Below are 18,669 nucleotides of genomic sequence, written 5' to 3'. Positions count from 1 at the left end.
AATCATGGATCTGGCAGAATCAAAAGGTAATAAAACTAAAAACAGGTAAGAAAACAAAAACTGATGTGGTAATGCTACTGAAGGACCACATCATGTACTGTATATCATTAAGGAAGTATACTACACATGTAGAATATTAGGTAATAATAATTTTTTAATTGCGGTCTTTAAAACTGTAGCAGTTAGCAGGGCTTGATGAGCAATTCAAGCGCAGGAACATCTCAGATCTCATATGTCTGCTTCTATATAGTGCGCTTTAGTGTTTCCGATTTTTATTAATAGTGACACGGAAATGTAATTAAATCTTCTACTGTGGTAAATAGATTTTTTTCCCTCCAAATCTCGCGGGACCTGTAGGACCAGATGTTCCTTTACAGACTGAGTTACTAGATTGTTCCATTACGCTTATATTTGCCAGCGACAAATTACCCTGAAATATGTTCCTTGGAAGTTTCCAAGCATTGAAGGGATGATTGGAGATTCATAGATAATCTGTGGTGTAGCATTAATCTATTAGTTCTGAATCCAGCCATACAAAAGCTATGTGATTAGATGAATAGATAAAATGACCCCATTATGTTAGTGTTATTTTAAGCTCGCATTGTTTCTTTTTAGCAGGGCCGTCTAACTCTGCTAAGTTTTCTGTCTCTACTTGTCCATCCTCCCAAAATATGAATACGACTGTATGTTAGATGCTTTCCGGTTGCGTATAAGCACAATAGCATAACCAAAATAAATAGGAGGCTTTTACAGTGTGATTATTCTCAGCTTTTAGTCAGCTGCTAGTATAATGATGCATTTTATCATTTTAACAGATCATTTTTATAGGCAATAGGCCTCATTTGCCAAAGCATCTGAAATAAAAACGGCCCATGTTGCCCAATAGCAACAATATGCTTCCTCTGATTATGCAGTACAGCCAGTACAAGGACAGAAAGATAGTTTGTATTTCAGATATTTCTATAATAAAGGCCAGGTGTTCAGAAAATTCTGTGTGTGTTGTAAAGTAACCACCGCTCTGAGCTCACTCCTGTAATAGACTACAATCTGACATTTAGTTTACTAGTTTGTATTGATATTGTAGTTTAGTTTGAAACAGAAGAAATCTATTTAGGAATATACATAAACATAGATGTGTCTATAAGTAGGGTGTAGCTACAGCCTAAAAAACATAATACAGTTTCACAGGTAAGGGAAAGAATAGTACATATTCAGTGAGTATGTTTGGAACTAGTATTGCAGTGTTTGCCGTTTCTTAGGGCCGGGGGTCCTAAATAATGCAGAAAGCAGGGCTGATGTGATGACATCAGCGGCACTCCCTGTATCATTACATTGTAAGTGCAGGGTTTTGTTATGACAACTTCTCATTTGTGCTGGAACAGAATTTTTGTGGCAAAGGGGGGTGGGGGGATGGGTTGGTGGTAGCTCTGGAGAGGAAGTGAGCATTGCAGCTGAGCTGATTTTTTATTTCCACTAGGTGCCCAAAGTTGGGTTTTAAATGTAAAGATTTGCAGATAAGCTGTTGTTTATCAACTGTTGATATAAAATATCAGCCATACATCGTTTTCAGTGAGTTAGCTGACCCATAGACTAACACTGTGAGAAGGAGCCGTAAAGTACAACCATCGCGCAGCACTGCAAAGAGTATGTACTTAGGAAATGTGGATTCCCCTGTATACATGTATAATTACAAACTACAGTATACATTGATAAGATATTTTACATTAAGCTGATCTCATTTACATGTGTATGTAAAACTGAATAGATTATCCATTTAGGTATTGTTCAGAGAAGTCACAGACTGAAGGATTTGAGTGGACCCCCTGTGTCACCAGCGGAGGATAAAGTTAAGTATTTAGCTTACACTGGGGTGGGCCAGCGAGGTTTTTAACTTAATTTGCATATGCTATGCACACAAAAATCCATTGCCTACAAGGTACACTTCTTGGTGTGTTGAATACCTCCTCACCCACTATACAATGTGGTTCTTCCCACGAGTTCATGTATTGCTGGACATCACAGGGCATCACCAGTCACCATTACCTCTGGAAAACTGAAGATGTCTTGGAGTGGAGGCATAAGGTACAGTAGGAGACAGCTCCGTTTCGCAACTTGAGTTTTTTTTTTTTTAAACACTGCCTGGGGGGCCATATTAAAAAGAAAAATAGCCAGGAGTCAGACTTTTTGGGATTTTGTTTTTATTACAAAAACAGCAGCAACACAACAGTCAGAAGCAAACCAAGAACATGGATGAGAATCGGGAGACCTTGTGCATTGAATTTCAAATTGATGTGAGAAATCTGTGGATAACACAACCAACAGGTGTCCATTGTTGTAGTGTTGTGTGTTGTAAACTATTTTGGTGATTTTCTAATAAAAAAGAAAACGCCATTAAAAAATGTTTAGACCATGAACAGAAACAGAAAAGTTACTGAATGCAAGAACACAGCATATATTTCATTATTGGCAATGAACATTTAGGTCTCACAGCACTTGAAGGGCTGACGCAGAAGATCAGTTTGTGATTATTGGTACATTAGGCAGACATAAGAGAAACTGCTGACATAAGCATTTCCCTTGTTCTCCGCTATATGTGTGCAGTGGATTGTATCCATCACATGACAGGTGGCTGATTAAGAAACCCTGCACATTTCTCTCTTGAAAGAAACAATTACATTTTCTTGTGTCCTGGGAATGCAGACATTTATTTTTAAGATCTCAGCACCACCATATTGCTGAATTTAACAAATCTTTAAAATTGCAATTATTTCAGGTTATCAGTTTTCTCTTGGTCGTAATATCTTCTCATAAGAAACCCCACAAGCAAATCATAAGCTATTCTTAGCCCTTGGATCTGGAAATCTTCAACTTTCATACTCACATTGATTAACTCTAAATTCTATAATTAGTATTTTCTATATCTAAAGGCACTAACCCAATCAACTGCAGTAATATTAGGATTGACTGTCTTGACTCAAGAAAGATAAAGTTGTGAACAAACCAGCCAAAATTAGCTTTGCTCACAGTTCAGTGAAGCACTCATGATAGACGGAAGCAACATCGCAATCTACTTTTATTTTATTCAAATCAGTTAGCAATGCCTTCTCTGGTAGTTTAGCAGCGCCATTCGTGTTTTTACCAAACAGTACTGGGACTACTTTGACCAGTGGAAGTAACAGCAACATCAGACCACAGCACATGGTGGAAGGCCACAGGGAAGTGTCTTTTCAAAAAATAGGGCTAAAGCCTCAGGTATGATTGGGTAAAAATTAGCCAGTAGCCCTACAGTTTGATGGCACATATTGTGAGCTCCTTTTTATGTAGCAGTACATAAAACACTTAATATGACCATTGTGCATTTCTTGCATTCCCAAATTTCCAAACATATTAGGTCTACAACCCTCAGATATCGTTTGGCTGCAGCGACAAATCTAAATGTAGAGATACAAGGCACAGGCAGCTTTTTTAGTTTGAGCATCACCCTCAGTTGCAGCTGTGTAAAAACGGACCAGCTGTAGTACAGTTTGCCAGCCGCTACAAGCCCAAATGCAAAGAAATAAGGCACAGGCTACTCTTTTTTTAATAAAAATCGCAGTTTCAGCCCTCAAACACAGATGTGTAGAAATGACAGGCATTGAACCCACCTACCAACCTCCGTGCCCAGCTTATTCTCTTTACTCCCTTTGTCACTGCCAGTTTACCTTTAGAGCACTCCCTGCTTATGACTTTTCCTGCAGCAAGCCAGAACAGAGTGTTCAAATCTTTCTGCTGACTCCTTGTGGGCAGTTTGCAGGGGTATGGTGATATTAGTGGAGGAAAAGGAAGAGGGCACATGCTGGCAGAATACTGACTACTGTGTGCCTGGCAGGAAGATGATGCAGGCTTTGTAAGTCAATAATTGCCTTTGTGTGTTATGACTGGATTGGTCTGGTACTTTGGCCAAAGAAATGGAAATGTTCCTTGTCCCTGCTTTGTGGGGCCCTGCCACCACTTTGCCCTAAAGAAGCAGCCCTAAAGAAGCAATCTCCCCCCACCACCTCCTCTTAAAGCATCAGGTGAGTAAAGCAATGGATCTACATTTTTATGTTTTACTTATGTCTATGTTGGAACTGAAATTTTTGAAGCAACTGCTTTGTAGAAATGTGGCTATAAGTGGGGGAGGGGAAAGAAAAAAAAAAACATTCTCTGAAGACTCCACATGTGCTTGGTGTATTATTATTATTATTTTGTTATTATTATGCTACTGGCTATTGAATGATGCTAGTAGTTCTAAGTGATATTTATGCCTTAATAATAATTTTGCATTAAAATTCAGTGGTGGTTAATGGCTTAGCTGTGCCCTTTTATTAGGTTGCAGTATGTTTCACTATGGGTGCAACCACTTGGAACACAATTAGCTAAAATATAAAGAAACCTCAAACCAAGCAAAAAAGTGTTTGTGCTCTGTTCATGATTGCATAGAGTCAGCTGTTCTCCCAGATTGCCATCTTTTTCTCCCAGAAGTTTCGATAACATGTTTCAGGAAACCTCGGTCAGGAAATGTGTCCCACTGGGAAGACTTCCCTTCACTTCCTGTCCTGTAGCCACAACAGGAAAACAGAGGAGATTTCTCCAAAATGAGGGAAATCCCCTCTTGGACAGCTGTCCCTGGACCAAGCGACCTTGTAGGAAGAATCCCCCTCTAATCCTGTTCTGGTGACAAATCAAATTTTTGGATGCTTCTGTTGTTTCAGTTCCAGAGACAGTGGTCATCAGGACAAAGTGAGAGAGTGAATCTCCCTACTTGGATCAGCAATAAAGACACGTATTATACTTGCCAGCACTGGCGGAACTACCAGGGTCGCAGCGGTCGCAATTGCAACCGGGCCCTGGCGTTCCGCCACTTGGGGGGGCCCAGCGAGGAAGAAGAGGGCCCCCCTTGCTAGTGTATTGGTATTCTGCATAACTGACTTTTATTATAATGTATTGCTGGGACTTGTGGTATTCTGCATTGATGTATGATGATTATACAGTAATGCAGAATAGCTCCAACTATGTAGGACTACAAGTCCCAGCAATACATTATAGTGTGGGGGAATTGTTCGCGAACAGAAGGGTTCGTGAAAAAGGTACCACTGTATATGAAGGATCTGCTAAAGTTGTATATCCCAGATTACTTCCTCTTCTCTTTAAAAACCTGGAATCCAGAATCCACCTTCAATTGTAAGGTTCCCAGATCTTCAACCATGGAGCTTACTACTGTCTGCAAGGCATGATCAATGGATACATTAAAAGAGAACTATGGGGTAAGTGTTTTCCCCATAGTTCTCTTTAGGGTCATGGGAGGACTTATACTAGCGCCTTGCCATGACCCAAAGCTCAGTATATCGCGAACTACAGCTCGCGGTTATACGAAGACCGCCGCAGCAGGGACGGATCCCGACATTACTGTCGAGATCCACCCAGCTGCGTGAGTGACAGCCGGCTCTGCCTATCTAGAGGCAGAGCCAGCTGTACCCACCCCCTCCCTGTCTGTTCCTCTAGTCAGCGCTGGAGGATCGGAGCGGGAGGGGGGAATCCCTGCAGAGAGCCGTGACTGACATTGACAGCTCTCTGCAGGGAGATGATCGAGAAGTAAGTGAGCGAGCAACGGTATGTGTTCGCTCACTTCCCTATTGAGCCAGCGTGTCACAGTTTCACTGTCACACATCGTGCTCGAACTATGAGGATGAGATTTTCACTCACCTCATAGTTCTGCTTTAAGAAGAAAATCTTCATAAGAAATGGTTTCTTCAAGCCTTTGGAAACTGTTATATTTTACCTTTACATTATTTTATTTTTTTTGCATACACCAGGTGAAAGATAATGTCAGCTAAAATGCAACACCTCTTAATATGCCATGGAAATGGGCTATTTACGTCTTCTGCATGTTAGTTTAGGAAGTCTTTTTTGGCTGTAAAAGCTGTGTACCATTAATGGGGATCAAAATGTGCTCCTCCGCAATAGTAAAAGCAGTATACTCACCTTTCTTGTAGCCTCTGTCTCCTACCACCTCTCCATTACAGCACCGATGGTGGTGTGCTGAGGGACACAGACATCCACCACTCCTGGGAGTGTTGAATGCCAAGGAGACTGATGGAGGGTTTATTACTGGGATGGAGAGGTGATAGGAGACCTGGCTGGCAGCTGGAAAGGTGAGTATGTTATATCCTCTAATGCGGGGGATGCCGGTTTTATTTATTTGAAAACCTCACAGGGTCTATTTAGGCATCCAGCAGACAACAGACCCAAAAGCCTTACAGATATTCTGTGCTGACTATTGTCATGTTATTCAATGTTATAACATTCAATTATGTGGAAGTTGGAGCATTACTAAAGCCATTTCTTTCATTTTGGATATGGTAGAGAAAGGTAAAACCCCTGTGAGGCTTGAGAGACTCACTCTCTCTCATTGTGGTGGTGACAACTGAAACAAAAAATAATGGGAACATCTAAAATGTTGAGTTGTCACTTGGTCAGAAGTAGAAGACAAATATTCACATGGGAACACTTGTCTCAGTGACAACAGTCTCAGAGGTCTTTAGGTGCCATTGTCCTGTGCTGGGTTTCTGGTGTGCGCCTGCGCTGGGTGTGACACTTAACTCAGGAGGTAAATCTTAACAATACATTCAAGCACCTTAACTATTAACACAAATGTATCCTTTTTGTGTATCAATATGCTGTAGAGCCTCAAATCATATTTGAATTGGTGCTGACACTGTCCTTCCTTCTGGAGGGTGACTACTTTTGTTCCCCATGGTCCCTGTGTGTGTTGTAAAGTAGCCACCACTCCAAGCTCACTCCCATGATGTACTACAATCTCACATTTAGCTTTTAATTAGTATTGAGATTGTAGTCCATCATGGGAGTGAGCTTGGAGCATTGGCTACTTTACAACACAGGGACCATGGGCAACAAAAGTAGCCCCCCCCTCCAGAAGGAAGGACAGTGTCGGCACCAAAACAGAGATGATTTGAGGATCTACAGCCGAGTTCAGAAACACTTTTAAAGGAGAACTATGAGGTGAGTGATTTTCACTTAACCTCATAGTTCGAGCCGACGTGTGACAATGAAACTGTCATAGGTCGGCTCAATAGATCGGGAAGTGAGCGAACACATAGCGTCGCTTGCTCAATTCTCGATCTATCCCTGCAGAGAGCCGTGACTGTCACTCACGGCTCCCTGAAGGGATTCCTCCCCTGTCCGATCCTCCAGCGCTGACTGGCGGAACGGACGGGTGAGGGGGCGGGCACAGCTGGCTCTGCCTCTGGATAGGCAGAGCCAGCTGTCAATCCCGCAGCTGGGTGGATCTTGACAGTAATCTAGTTTGCGGTATACTGAGCTTAGGGTGACGGGCGGACGCTAGTTTGTGTCCTCCCATTACCCTAAGGAGAACTATGGGGAAAAGCCCTAACCCCGTAGTTCTCCTTTAATACTTGTTTATCTTCTGTACGGGTCACTTTGGAACATAACATGTGCATATATTGTGATGGAAATAAATAAAACCTGTCCTGGAAAATATATGGAATGTTATTCGTCTGGCTGGTTCTGCCTAAAAAACATTCTGAGCCACTCATTCAGCACAATTCTGCAGCAAATGAAGTCAGAACTCCTCATCTACATACTTGTTTCAGATCAGTGACTCGGAAGGTATTAAAGCCAGAACATAAGCACGATAGCCACACAACCAGATTTTTTTGAAGAAAAGGTCTGTAATAGAAGCCTCCATATTTTTAATAACAGATTTCCTATAAAGCTGAGCTCAATATACTGTAAATGTGAAATACATATTGTATATGATATCTATTCTACTTGCAAAAGGATTTGTGTTTCGGTCCATCCAATCCTTGGGTTTCCACAGCTCTGTCACAAAGCACAGTCCTGTCTGGCAGGGCAGAGCTGATATTTACATGCTGCAGTACAATAACACTTACTGGTGTCCTTCTCCTGGTATGTGACTGGACAGTAAAAGGAGATGCAGCAAACTGATGAACTAATCTCTTTGACACTCTGCTCTCTCCTTTCTATGAGCATGCCCCGGCTGATTACTCCTTGCGCTGCTTCCTCCAGTCGTAGCTCAGCTGCGAGAGGCTCATACAAAGCCAATTTCAGGTACTTACACTGCTGGCATTTAACACAATACATTAAATGATGTGGGGAAAAAAGACAGAGCTGCATTCATTTTTGTATTTTATATCTGCCTGAAATTCAGCTTTAAAGAAGAAGACATTTTAACCCTTGCAGTGGGGCTACCCCCGTACTGCAAGGGTTAACTGCTTGTTTTTGCCTAGGGTAAAAAAAAACTATACTCATCCAAACCTACGAGCCAGCACAGCTCACTCCAGCCTCTCTTCTCCTCCTCCTCCTGCAATGTCCCTCAGCGTCCCCACATCCAATACGCTGTATTGGACTTGAAGACTTGTGGACTCCTAGACCTCTGCAGCAGAAAGGACCCCAGGTAAACCCTTGCAGTGTGGGTGTAGCCCCATAGCAAGGGTTAGTAAAATTTCTACCTGATGTTCTCTTTAAATGTATTATTGGTGAGCTAGGCATCAAATTCAGTTCTGCTGCAAATTCAATCCAGTTGCAGCTGACTGACACAATCATATTTTACGTCACATATTTACAAAAGAAGAGAAATACATAGTAATCAGAGCTTTGTATTTTATACAATGTGATTGTAACACTAATACAACATACAGCATGCCCCAGCTACTTGCTCAAATAATTGTCATAACAGGAAAGTTTCAATTGGCTTTAATGTCAGCGTTCAATACGTATTGTAGAAAAGCACATTGTGTGACAATTTTGGTGTTTAGAATTGTCCTTAGAAAATAGAATCTAAAGCTTTATATTATTTAACAATATTTATAGGTTCTCTTTATAGAGTTAAGCTTGTTATAAATATTAAACATGCATAGGTTCTACACGAGAGGATCTTAGGTGATATGTGCAAATATGTGTCATTCAAGACTTAGAAGCATTTTAAGGTCATAGAAACCAGGCATTTAAAAATCATGATTCAAATAAGTTATACGCTGATGCTGGCACGTGTTCTACACTGGAATACTATGGCACAATACTTGTTTCCAGTGCAAAAAGAAGATCACAGATAAAAAGGGAAATGGATGTCATTTACAGGAAGACAAAGTGCTTTTGGCCTCTCTACCTGATGGTCAGTATGCTTTGCATTTTATACTTGAAGTCTTTGCTTATCCCATGTGCTTGTACAGAGATCGGTCTTGAGGAATTTGCACTTGATTGGCTGTCATCTTATGATGAATGTGGTAGACAGCTAGAATGATGACAATGGCTAGTCCCAGGATTAAGCCTAAAATAAGAGGCAGGGTTTCTTCCAGCTGTTTTCTCTGATCAGTGAGGCATTTGTACTCTGGAATGAAAAAGGAAGGAATGGTAAGATAAGGAAGGTAACACCACTCTGTAGTTGCTGATAGTATACCAGCATTCCTATGCTATTTTTAGTCTATACCACATACAATATATACCACATGATGTCTGTGCATAGGGGTACCAAAAGGGCCACTGCCACCTTGCTCTTTCAGGAAAAAGTGAATGCAAAGTGGCCTCTTCCAACTACTTCTTACTCACCTGTCCAGAGCTCCCCTGCCATTGCAGCTACTGCTGTCAATATACCCAGTGATAGCTGCCATTGAAGCTCAAAGCCATAAAGGGACCACCTGCAATCCATACAATGCTGTGACCAGTTTGGATAGGGTGATGCTTGACAACAGCAGTGAATCCCCTGAGTTATGAAAGAGAAATCACTGTGTCGCCGTGAGGTAGGGACCCTGTGTGACCCGAAACATTGGCTGCATGACCTACGTGACATATTTGCAATAAATTGGATTAAGTTTGCATCCTGAACCTGTGTGTGCTGGTGACGTATCTTTTATTACTCTGAAGCTCAGAGCGAGCCATGAAATGAAGCTACATACTTCTGCCCATGTTACCGTTATCAGGTCTAAAACTTGGCATCATGGGAGAGGATTACATGTCCCCCTACACCCAGAAATACTAGAGAGGTGAGTATTAAGTGGTTGAGAAGGGGAAAGGGGGGTAACTTTACATAGAGAGCAAGGCTGATTTACTGAAGAAGTTGAGAATCATCCAAAAATTGTGTTATTATTCACTTTCATTATCCAATCAGGTGAAAAGAAAATTTCTGTTAACTTTGAATTGAAAGATGTGTTTTGCATTAATGGATAACTAAAATGAATAGTTACATAATTAGTTACGTGAAGACTTTCAACTCCTTTAGTAAATCAGCCTCCATGTAGCAGAGCATTGTGTAACATCAACAATCACCATTTTTTTTGTCATGAATTACTGCTTTTAACTTTTTTCACGCTTTCACCCTTCCTTGCATCTCAGTGTTGCTGATCTCCTTCAGATTTTTTAAGCCCCTTCCTGTCTACATGTACTTGCTTCAGCATTGGCTACAAGGGCTAGCTTATACCAACCCCAGTGCGTTACGGCCCGATTGGTGCCGGAATGCACTGGATCGCATTCTGGCTGGCTCACTTTGTTTTGGGGCGGGAGGGGGCATGGCTGCGGTGCATTTAAGTCAATGGCACCGCAGCCACGCCCTCAGACTGCAGTGCGATTGCCCGCACCGGAACGCTTGGCACATCCGTGCCTGCATTCCGGTGCAGGCAGAAAAAATGCTGCACGCACTATTTTTTCTGACTGCACTGGACCACAACGCAGGCACTGATGTGCCACGCTTTCCTGAGTGGGCGATTTCCCACCCCAAAACAAAGTGAGCCGGCCGGAATGCGATCCTGTGCGTTCCGGCACCAATCAGGCCAGGACGCACTGGGGCTGGTGTGAGCTAGCCCTAAATCTTTCCTCTTGACTGGCTTCCAGATAGTGACAACGGTGGACCATGCCTGTGTTATGTGTGTGTCGGCACAGCCGATTGTAGTCTCAAAAGAGGAGCATGTGATAGGGTGTCAGTGCATGAGCAAAACTAGAAGATAGCTGAGCCCCAAAAACTAAAGAACCTTTATGGCAGGATCATATTCTGTTCTTTTAATGAAAACTGCAGATTAAAAATGATTGAAAACAACGACATAATAACATAATAACATAATAACGCTTATATAAAATTGTAGCCATTTACATATACTTACATATACATATACTTTTGAACTGAACTCTGAGAAAGCCTGCTGTACTTCACTAAAGGAAAACTCCTAAACAAAGCAGTGCTGATGTCAGCACTGCCTAGAGAAAGCTGGGAAGTGGGGTGGGTATTAGTCACCCAGGACACATGCAAGCCCTAAAGGTGACTAGTAGCCATAACAGAAAATGCCTTAGAAGAATCAATTTCAAATGATGGGATATTTCTATTTCCAACAAGAACCATTGTGTTGGGAAACTTCAGTAAATGTAAGCTAGAACCCATTCTATGCATCACACTTTATATTTTTTGTGCCTGAAGTTCAGCTTTCAAACAGAAGCCAACAATTTTTGATAGTTTAGACAAGGGTTAAACCTTTGCTGCTGTTTAAAGAAGAACTCAGAGTAAAGAAAAAACGTACCCTTGCCGTTGGGCTACCCCCAGCACTGCAAGGGGTAAGTGCTTGTTTTGTCCAGGGGGCTCAAATAAAGCTGTTTTACTTACTGATCCTCAGTCCTGGTCAGCAGTCAGCGCTCACCTCCCTCTCCCTCCGCTCTGGCTATGAAATGTCCGTTTGCATCCTCACGTCTAATGCAGCTCAATGGACCTGCATAAAACGTGAAGACATCAGTTGTCCTTAGACTGTTGTAGCCCAGGGGAGAAGAGACTGTGGGGAGGAAGTTGGTGGTAATTAGTTGAGTAATACAGCTTTATTTGGGCCCTCTAGACAAAATGAACACTTAACCCTTGCAGTTCTTCTTTAAGGCCCCATTGGGGAGACTTCGCTTCACTTCCTGTCCCTGTGGCAATGTTGTCACAAGCACAAGAAATTGGGAAAAAATATCCAACCGGGACAAAGAACAATAAAAACACTTTTCTTGGTACAATGAATCAGGACTAGAACCACCGGTAGCCTTTTATTTATGTCTGTATCTGTCTAACTTTTTTGTCTCAGGGACAACTTGGCTACTCCATTAGGAAGTGAGGAGAAACTGTGGAAAAAATAAATGTACACATTTTGACCTTTCCTAATTTTAAATAAAAAATAAATGTTTTGAGTTGGATTTCAATATGTTTACTAGTATCATTCGACTTGGCAAATTAGTGCTCCAACACAACATTTGATTCACAATCAAAACTTAATGGGGATGTATATTCTTCTTTTCAAAGATTGATTTACTTAAGGTAAACATGTAAAATATATCTGATTACTGCAACCAAGCCTATAAATATACATTAATGCACGTCATGGCCCGCTCCCCAGCTTCCTGATTGGTCAGGAAGTCAGGCTGCCTAGCAACAAGTGTAGCCAGCTTCCTAGCCAATCAGGAAGCCAGGTGGCATGTCATGGCCCACCTCCCGGCTTCTTGATTGGCTAGGAAGCCGGCTTCACTTGTTGCTAGGCAGCCTGGCTTCCTGACCACTCAGGATACCAAGCGGCACATCATGACTCGCCGCCCCATCTCCTGATTGGTCAGGAAGCATAGCTGCCTTGCAGTATCGTGGGAAGTGAAGCCAGTGTTCTTTTCGATAGAACACTGCCTTTCAGGCAATCAGGAAGCCAGGTGGTGGGTCATGACCTGCCACCCGGCTTCCAGAAAATTTGGGCTCACTGATGCCGGTATCGGTATTCGGTATTGGTGTGTACTGAAAAAAAAATATCGGTATTCGTACTCGGTAACGAAAAAACAGTATTGGTGCATCCCTAGTAATAATGTATATCTTTATTTAGCTGTAGAATAGAGCGCTTGCTACAGCCTAGAGACCAATCATCACTATACAGTATATGTCCTGTCCTATAATCACATAATTACATATCCTAGACCCTTTATTCAGGTATTTGTCTGCAGTGAAAATGAGACTTAACCTAGAGTAAACACTGTGCCGAGATTAAACACATCTCTAGTACGGCAGAAGATGTATGCCAACTACAGAAACACCATTGTGTTCCATATACTTGCGAACAACAAGATCATATGTCGTGGCAAAGGACTTTGTAATTTACACCATATTATTACACACAGTATACAGTATAAACATTAAGGCTGGGTAATACCTGCAAACCTGCACTTTTGCCAATGTGTTTTTATTGACATTATTAGATGCTCATAAAAAAACATGTAAACACATTTTAACATGCATTAAAATAAATGTCAATGCACATCATGATGCAGAATGTATGCATTAATGCATGCTGATGTGAATTATAATGCACATTTATGTTAACATACATTTCCATTGATTATAATAGAAAAATGCATAAGGCAAACTATACACTAAAACTTAAAAGTGTGAATGGGTCCTTAGGGATCAACCCATTCAAACTTGATATATCTGCAATAGGTGGGCGCTGACTCATCTACTGTGTATGCATCTTTAAAAGATGTCATAACTGAACTTATGTAAGAATCTGAACATTTAATCTTTATAATTGTGAAGGTTTTACAAATATAATAATTACAAAAATACTTTATTTAGTGGCAAATAACTTACTAAGCAGCACTCATGGAAGTGAAAGGACCGTTGAAGTCGTACAGTTGCTCTCCATTCAACTGACCAAACTCATGCTGGTATAACTTGCTACCTTAGTATCAATGACAGAGCCCTGGAGTCCTCTTACATTGTAATTCTAGTTTTAATGGGAAAAACATGCCCTCTAGGTAAATGAAATAATTTTGGCATGCAAAAATGTAATTGCAAGTCTTTCTGCTTCTTTCTGCTGCAGGATAACAAGTCTCGGTCCACCGTTTTCATGTTTTTATTGTGAAATAAATGAAATATCCAATGAAGAGGACAAGACTGCCCTTAATATACAGGAGTTGGCAAAACAAAGATGGCTGCACAATTGTTTGGTACAAGGGTCAAGGAGTAAATATGCATGATTGTTTTACTCAAAATATGCATTTTTATGCTATTGTATATATATCTATGTTTTATTTTTTGTTTCTGAGAAATGTTTGTTGTTATCTATACAATTTTTATCACTATTACTGGTCAGCCAGTAAGCAAAGGTCACTCCATGTACACAGACATGATATTTCTTAATGTGGCCATTATCATATGAATCATCTCATGTCAGGGCAGCCTTTTTGACCCTCATATCTCCTTGGTAGCAGGAGACCGTATGGTCTAGACTGCTTGAGCAGGTTGCTGAAGATCAGTAATGTTTCATTAATGGCAAAAAGTTTGGGTTTTTTAACACTCTGTTTAATGTTCATAGTTCTAGTTTTTGGATGTGGCCTATTAGTTCATAGGAAGTGTGCATTTTAATTATAGGTTCACCTTATAGTGGATTTCTACCTTTTTATGTTGTGTAATTCTTACATGTCTCCTATTGGTTCCGGTGAAGTACATATTTTGATGCTACCTCCATGTCTCCTGTTATATCTGTAGAGGAATTACTATACCTTCGCTGAAGACAAAGTCACTCTTAATGTCAAATGGCTGTATATGGACCTCAGACAGGAACAAGACCACTATCTTCTTCTGGTCACTGGAGACCAGGCTGACCTTCTCAGTCGCCTCACATTCATAGGACATTCCAACTGGTGTGGTCATAAGAGACAAGTGATGACTAGTAGCGGTTTGCTTCCCAGCTGAAACATTGACACAACGGTATCGCACATAAGTTCCATGAAAGATCAACATGCTAAGCAGAACATCGTTTCTGAAGCAAACAAAATGTTGCTTATATTTATATATGGGGAAACATTATAGATAGCTATAACATGCATGTGAAATGTTAAAAAAGGGTATTTGCTGTTGCCTTTTATTATGACATTCTCATTTTTACATTCATGTTTTTAAGATATTATTTCTACAATCATGAAAATTGTGTATGGTGTAAATTCATATAACAAAAATTCTTTATTTAGCAGCGGCACAGGTCCAGAGAAATGAAGGCCCCAGATGGGAAAGCCAGAGGCAGGGAGACAAGGACTGCATTGTACACAGCAGTATTGGGTGAACATCTGTTGGTGTCACGTCAGCAGCCAACCGCACAAAATGACTCAGCTACTGACTGCGGCTATACAGCTCCTATCCCATACGGGTCCACTTATGTCTGTTGGTGCTAATAATGTAATTGTGGTGTTTTACCAATTACACAGACCTCTTTTCTTAGTAGAGGCCTTGAAGTAAGCATTTCAGGCTGCATGCACACTCCATAGCAAACAATAAAGAGGAACAATGCAGCATACCCCTGGCGGGCAGCCATGAGTCGGTCACTGTGTAGTATTACAGTCTATGCGGACCGCACGTACATGCTGCAGTCTTGCACATACTCACGTCTCGCTCCAGCTTTAAAATGTGTGCGCTCTGAAGGATCATACAAAAACTGAACTTTGCTCATTTTCCAGCTCCTTCCGGTGGACTTTGTGAAGTCCTGAGCATCCTAAAAATAAAAAGGATATTTCAAAGCAAGCATTGCCTGCTCCATTGATTTAAACATACGCATTGACTGAACTATTGATTGAAATGCAAGCATTGGCTGCACCATTGACTTAAATGCAACCATTGGTTGAACTGTTAATACTACCCTGCATCCTTGCAAGGTGATATATGTGATTCATTTGTTATGGATCATTGTGTAAAACTAGGAATGAAACAGCTCTATATGTAATCACAGATCCGCACAGTAATGAAAGATTTCACTTTGATGTCTTAGGCAGTTGTCATAATGAATCATGCATTGCAGTATGTCTGTGTCATTAGGAGTTCTCATCATTTGATAATAGAACCCTAAGCAGCTGTAGTGTTAGTTACCTTGACAAAGAACAACTTCAGCGTGTAAGATTTGTCTAACCATGACAAATGCAGTTCAGACTCATTGTTCCAGCATTTTCCTTTAATTTCAGTATCTCTGGGCAGCTGGATGGTAGCGTCTTCCGTGTCCCACTGAAACAGATAAGCAACAAGGCTGCTGAAGAACATAATTTACTTACAGTTACTGCATAGCCTAAAATAAGACTATTCATGAATTGAAGTCATGTTACTTACACTGGTTCTGCATTGGCAATTATCTAGAAAACTGAATAAAACAAAGAGTGATGCAGCAACCCTTAGCAACCAATCAGCCATCACATTTCAGTGTTCTGGCTGCAAAGAACTGATGAAAGGGGTTTTATAATTGGCTGGTTTGTTGCATTCTGCACATTGTCCTACTGAGTAGTGTTGGTTGCATTAAAAAGAAATCAAAATTTTAACAAATTAATTTAAAAAAAACAATGAAATGTCTTTTACGATTCTAATGTATTCGGGCTGACATTAAAAAAAAGGCTTTTAAACATTAAAACGATTTTGTGTATAAACATTTTTTTATAGTACTTACATCTACTTCATTACTGGAAGGAACTTCATAGGGAACAACTATCCTTGCTGAGAATTCAGCCATAAGGCAGGTGGTCCCATTGTCTCTTATGGCGAAAATGTTTTTTTCAGGATTAGTGGACAGACCTGAAAGATTCTCCACTTCTTGCTCTGCCAAATTTGGACCAATAGCGTCTGTCAAATAAAGAAAGTCGATCATTGACCCTTCACATTGTCTAATTGTGCCACTAATCACACAAGCTGCACTAAACCCATAGCTGAATGTCCCTCTATACTGGCACATTGTCCTGTTGCCCTGTGTAGATCATAAATCTTACACCTATGTACCTTCACACAAAGAAAAATAATTATTTTACTTACATACAAGAAGAACAAGTACTTGCAGTCCTGGGATGGGTGCACTCCTTATGAAATCCATGCTTGTTAAGACTTTGCAATGTCCCAACAAATACTAAAAGCCACCAAAAGACTCAAGACGTATCTCTTGGAAACCACTCATCCAGTCTTGGGCTCGCTATATGTAACAGTTATGATGATCAGACTAATCTGTCAGATCCTCATAATGGAAGAGAGGCTGGGGAAGGGGGTCGTTATGCAAGGTGCTGAAGCGTCTTGTATGACTTTCTCTATAGGGAACTCTGCTGTCCAAGGTGCTGAAATGTTCTATGTGGCTCTGTTGTACGGAGTCCAGCAACACTCCAAGGTGCTGAAATGTTCTATGTGGCTCTGTTGTTCGGAGTCCAGCAACACTCCAAGGTGCAGAAATGTCCAATAGTGTCCTAACGCTCAAAGGAGCTCTGCTGTCCAAGGTGCTCAGTGTCCTATGTAGCTCTGTTGTACGTGTACGGAGTCCTGCAAGGTCTGTCTAATGTGTTTCTGTACGGAGTGCTGTAATACTCTGCAGTCCAGTTGCTGAATTGTCTTATGTGGTACTGTACAGTGTGCTGTATTACTCTGCAGTCCAGGTGCTGAATTGTCTTATGTGGTTCTGTGTGCAGTGATGTAATACTCTGCAGTCCAAGGTAGTGTACTGTCTTATGTGGTTCTGTACAGAGTGCTGTAATACTCTACAGTCTAGGTGCTGTGCTGTCTTATATGGTTCTGTACGGAGTGCTGTAATACTCTATGGGGCTCTGCTGTCCAGGATGCTGAATCTCATTAGGGGGCTCCGCTGTATGCTGTCGTGAAGTGCAGGACTCTACTGTCCAGGCTGCTGAATCTCATCACAGGCTCCGTTATATGCTGTAGTAAAGTACAGAAATCTGCTGTCCAGGATGCTGAATCTCATTACAGGGCTCCGCTATATGCTGTCGTGAAGTACAGAACTGTCCAGGCTGCTGAATCTCATTAGGGGGCTCTGCTATATGCTGTCGTGAAGTGCAGGACTCTACCGTCCAGGCTGCTGAATCGCATCACGGCGCTCCACTATATGCTGTAGTGAAGTACAGAACTCCGCTGTCCAGGCTGCTGAATCCTATTACAGGGCGACGCTATATGCTGTCGTGAAGTACAGAACTGCCCAGGATGCTGCACCTCCTTCTGGAACTCTGCAACCCAAGACACCGAAACAGCCCGCAGAGCCAGCTCCTCTCACTCCTGTATCCAAGGGAACATGAAAGGGAAATCAGTATTAGCAATGCCTCTGTCACAATCTAGAAAGTCTCAGGCTATTGTTTTAGCTTAGCAATCACTCATTCAATAGGTCTTTTTTCTTCATAGCTCCAGTGACTAGGCTCATAGAATGAAAGCCTGTAATGTAAGATCATCTGAATGGACTCGGTATGGGGTCTGTATGAAATCAGGGTCGTGTATGATTCATAGGCATACATTTCAGGAGAGAAATATGCAGTGCAATGATTAAGAATTCGCATTCTTAAAGATTGCAGGACCTACCTCACATTGCTGATGCACAGTCTGTGTGCATGACAAAGGGGAAGACTGATGAGTGTAAAGTTACACTGACGCCCCCATGAAAGGGTGACAGAGCTACAAAGGCGGGGTGCTCATCCCCCCCATAATCTACATAAAGGAATGTGTGTGGAGTCTATAGCCTGTAACTTCTCCTGCAGCTGAGAATCAATGGATCACTCTGCACATATCATTTCAATGACTGAAGCCAGGGGATTTGACATTTGTGAGCAGTGCGATGTATGTGTCAAGTAATTCATCTTAGTCAGTCT

The 18,669-nt window shown here is 41.4% G+C and overlaps 1 protein-coding gene across 1 annotated transcript; it reads right to left on the bottom strand.

Annotated features, from left to right (window-relative positions):
* Positions 1-8,656: 8,656 nt before the first annotated feature.
* Positions 8,657-17,070, bottom strand: LAMP5 (lysosomal associated membrane protein family member 5). Its single transcript, XM_018566750.1, has 6 exons — positions 16,850-17,070; positions 16,491-16,663; positions 15,926-16,057; positions 15,449-15,554; positions 14,569-14,757; positions 8,657-9,409 (listed from the first exon to the last, which is right to left on the bottom strand). The coding sequence occupies exons 1-6, from the start codon at positions 16,905-16,907 to the stop codon at positions 9,231-9,233; spliced, it is 837 nt and encodes a 278-aa protein (XP_018422252.1). The 5' UTR covers positions 16,908-17,070; the 3' UTR covers positions 8,657-9,230.
* Positions 17,071-18,669: the final 1,599 nt, after the last annotated feature.

This window comes from Nanorana parkeri, unplaced genomic scaffold, assembly GCF_000935625.1.
Source record: "Nanorana parkeri isolate BGI_ZX_2015 unplaced genomic scaffold, ASM93562v1 scaffold28, whole genome shotgun sequence".
NCBI lineage: Eukaryota > Metazoa > Chordata > Amphibia > Anura > Dicroglossidae > Nanorana > Nanorana parkeri.
This window is presented reverse-complemented; position numbering and strand designations above follow the sequence as displayed.

Excerpts from the sequence above, each read along its gene's own strand:
- LAMP5 (XM_018566750.1), bottom strand. The coding sequence starts at position 16,907 with ATGGATTTCATAAGGAGTGCACCCATCCCAGGACTGCAAGTACTTGTT. Across the intron at positions 15,555-15,925 it reads TGAAGTTGTTCTTTGTCAAG|GATGCTCAGGACTTCACAAA; the intron begins GTAACTAACACT and ends TTTTATTTTTAG. Across the intron at positions 14,758-15,448 it reads TTTTAAAGCTGGAGCGAGAC|CTGGGAAGCAAACCGCTACT; the intron begins GTGAGTATGTGC and ends TCAATGTTTCAG.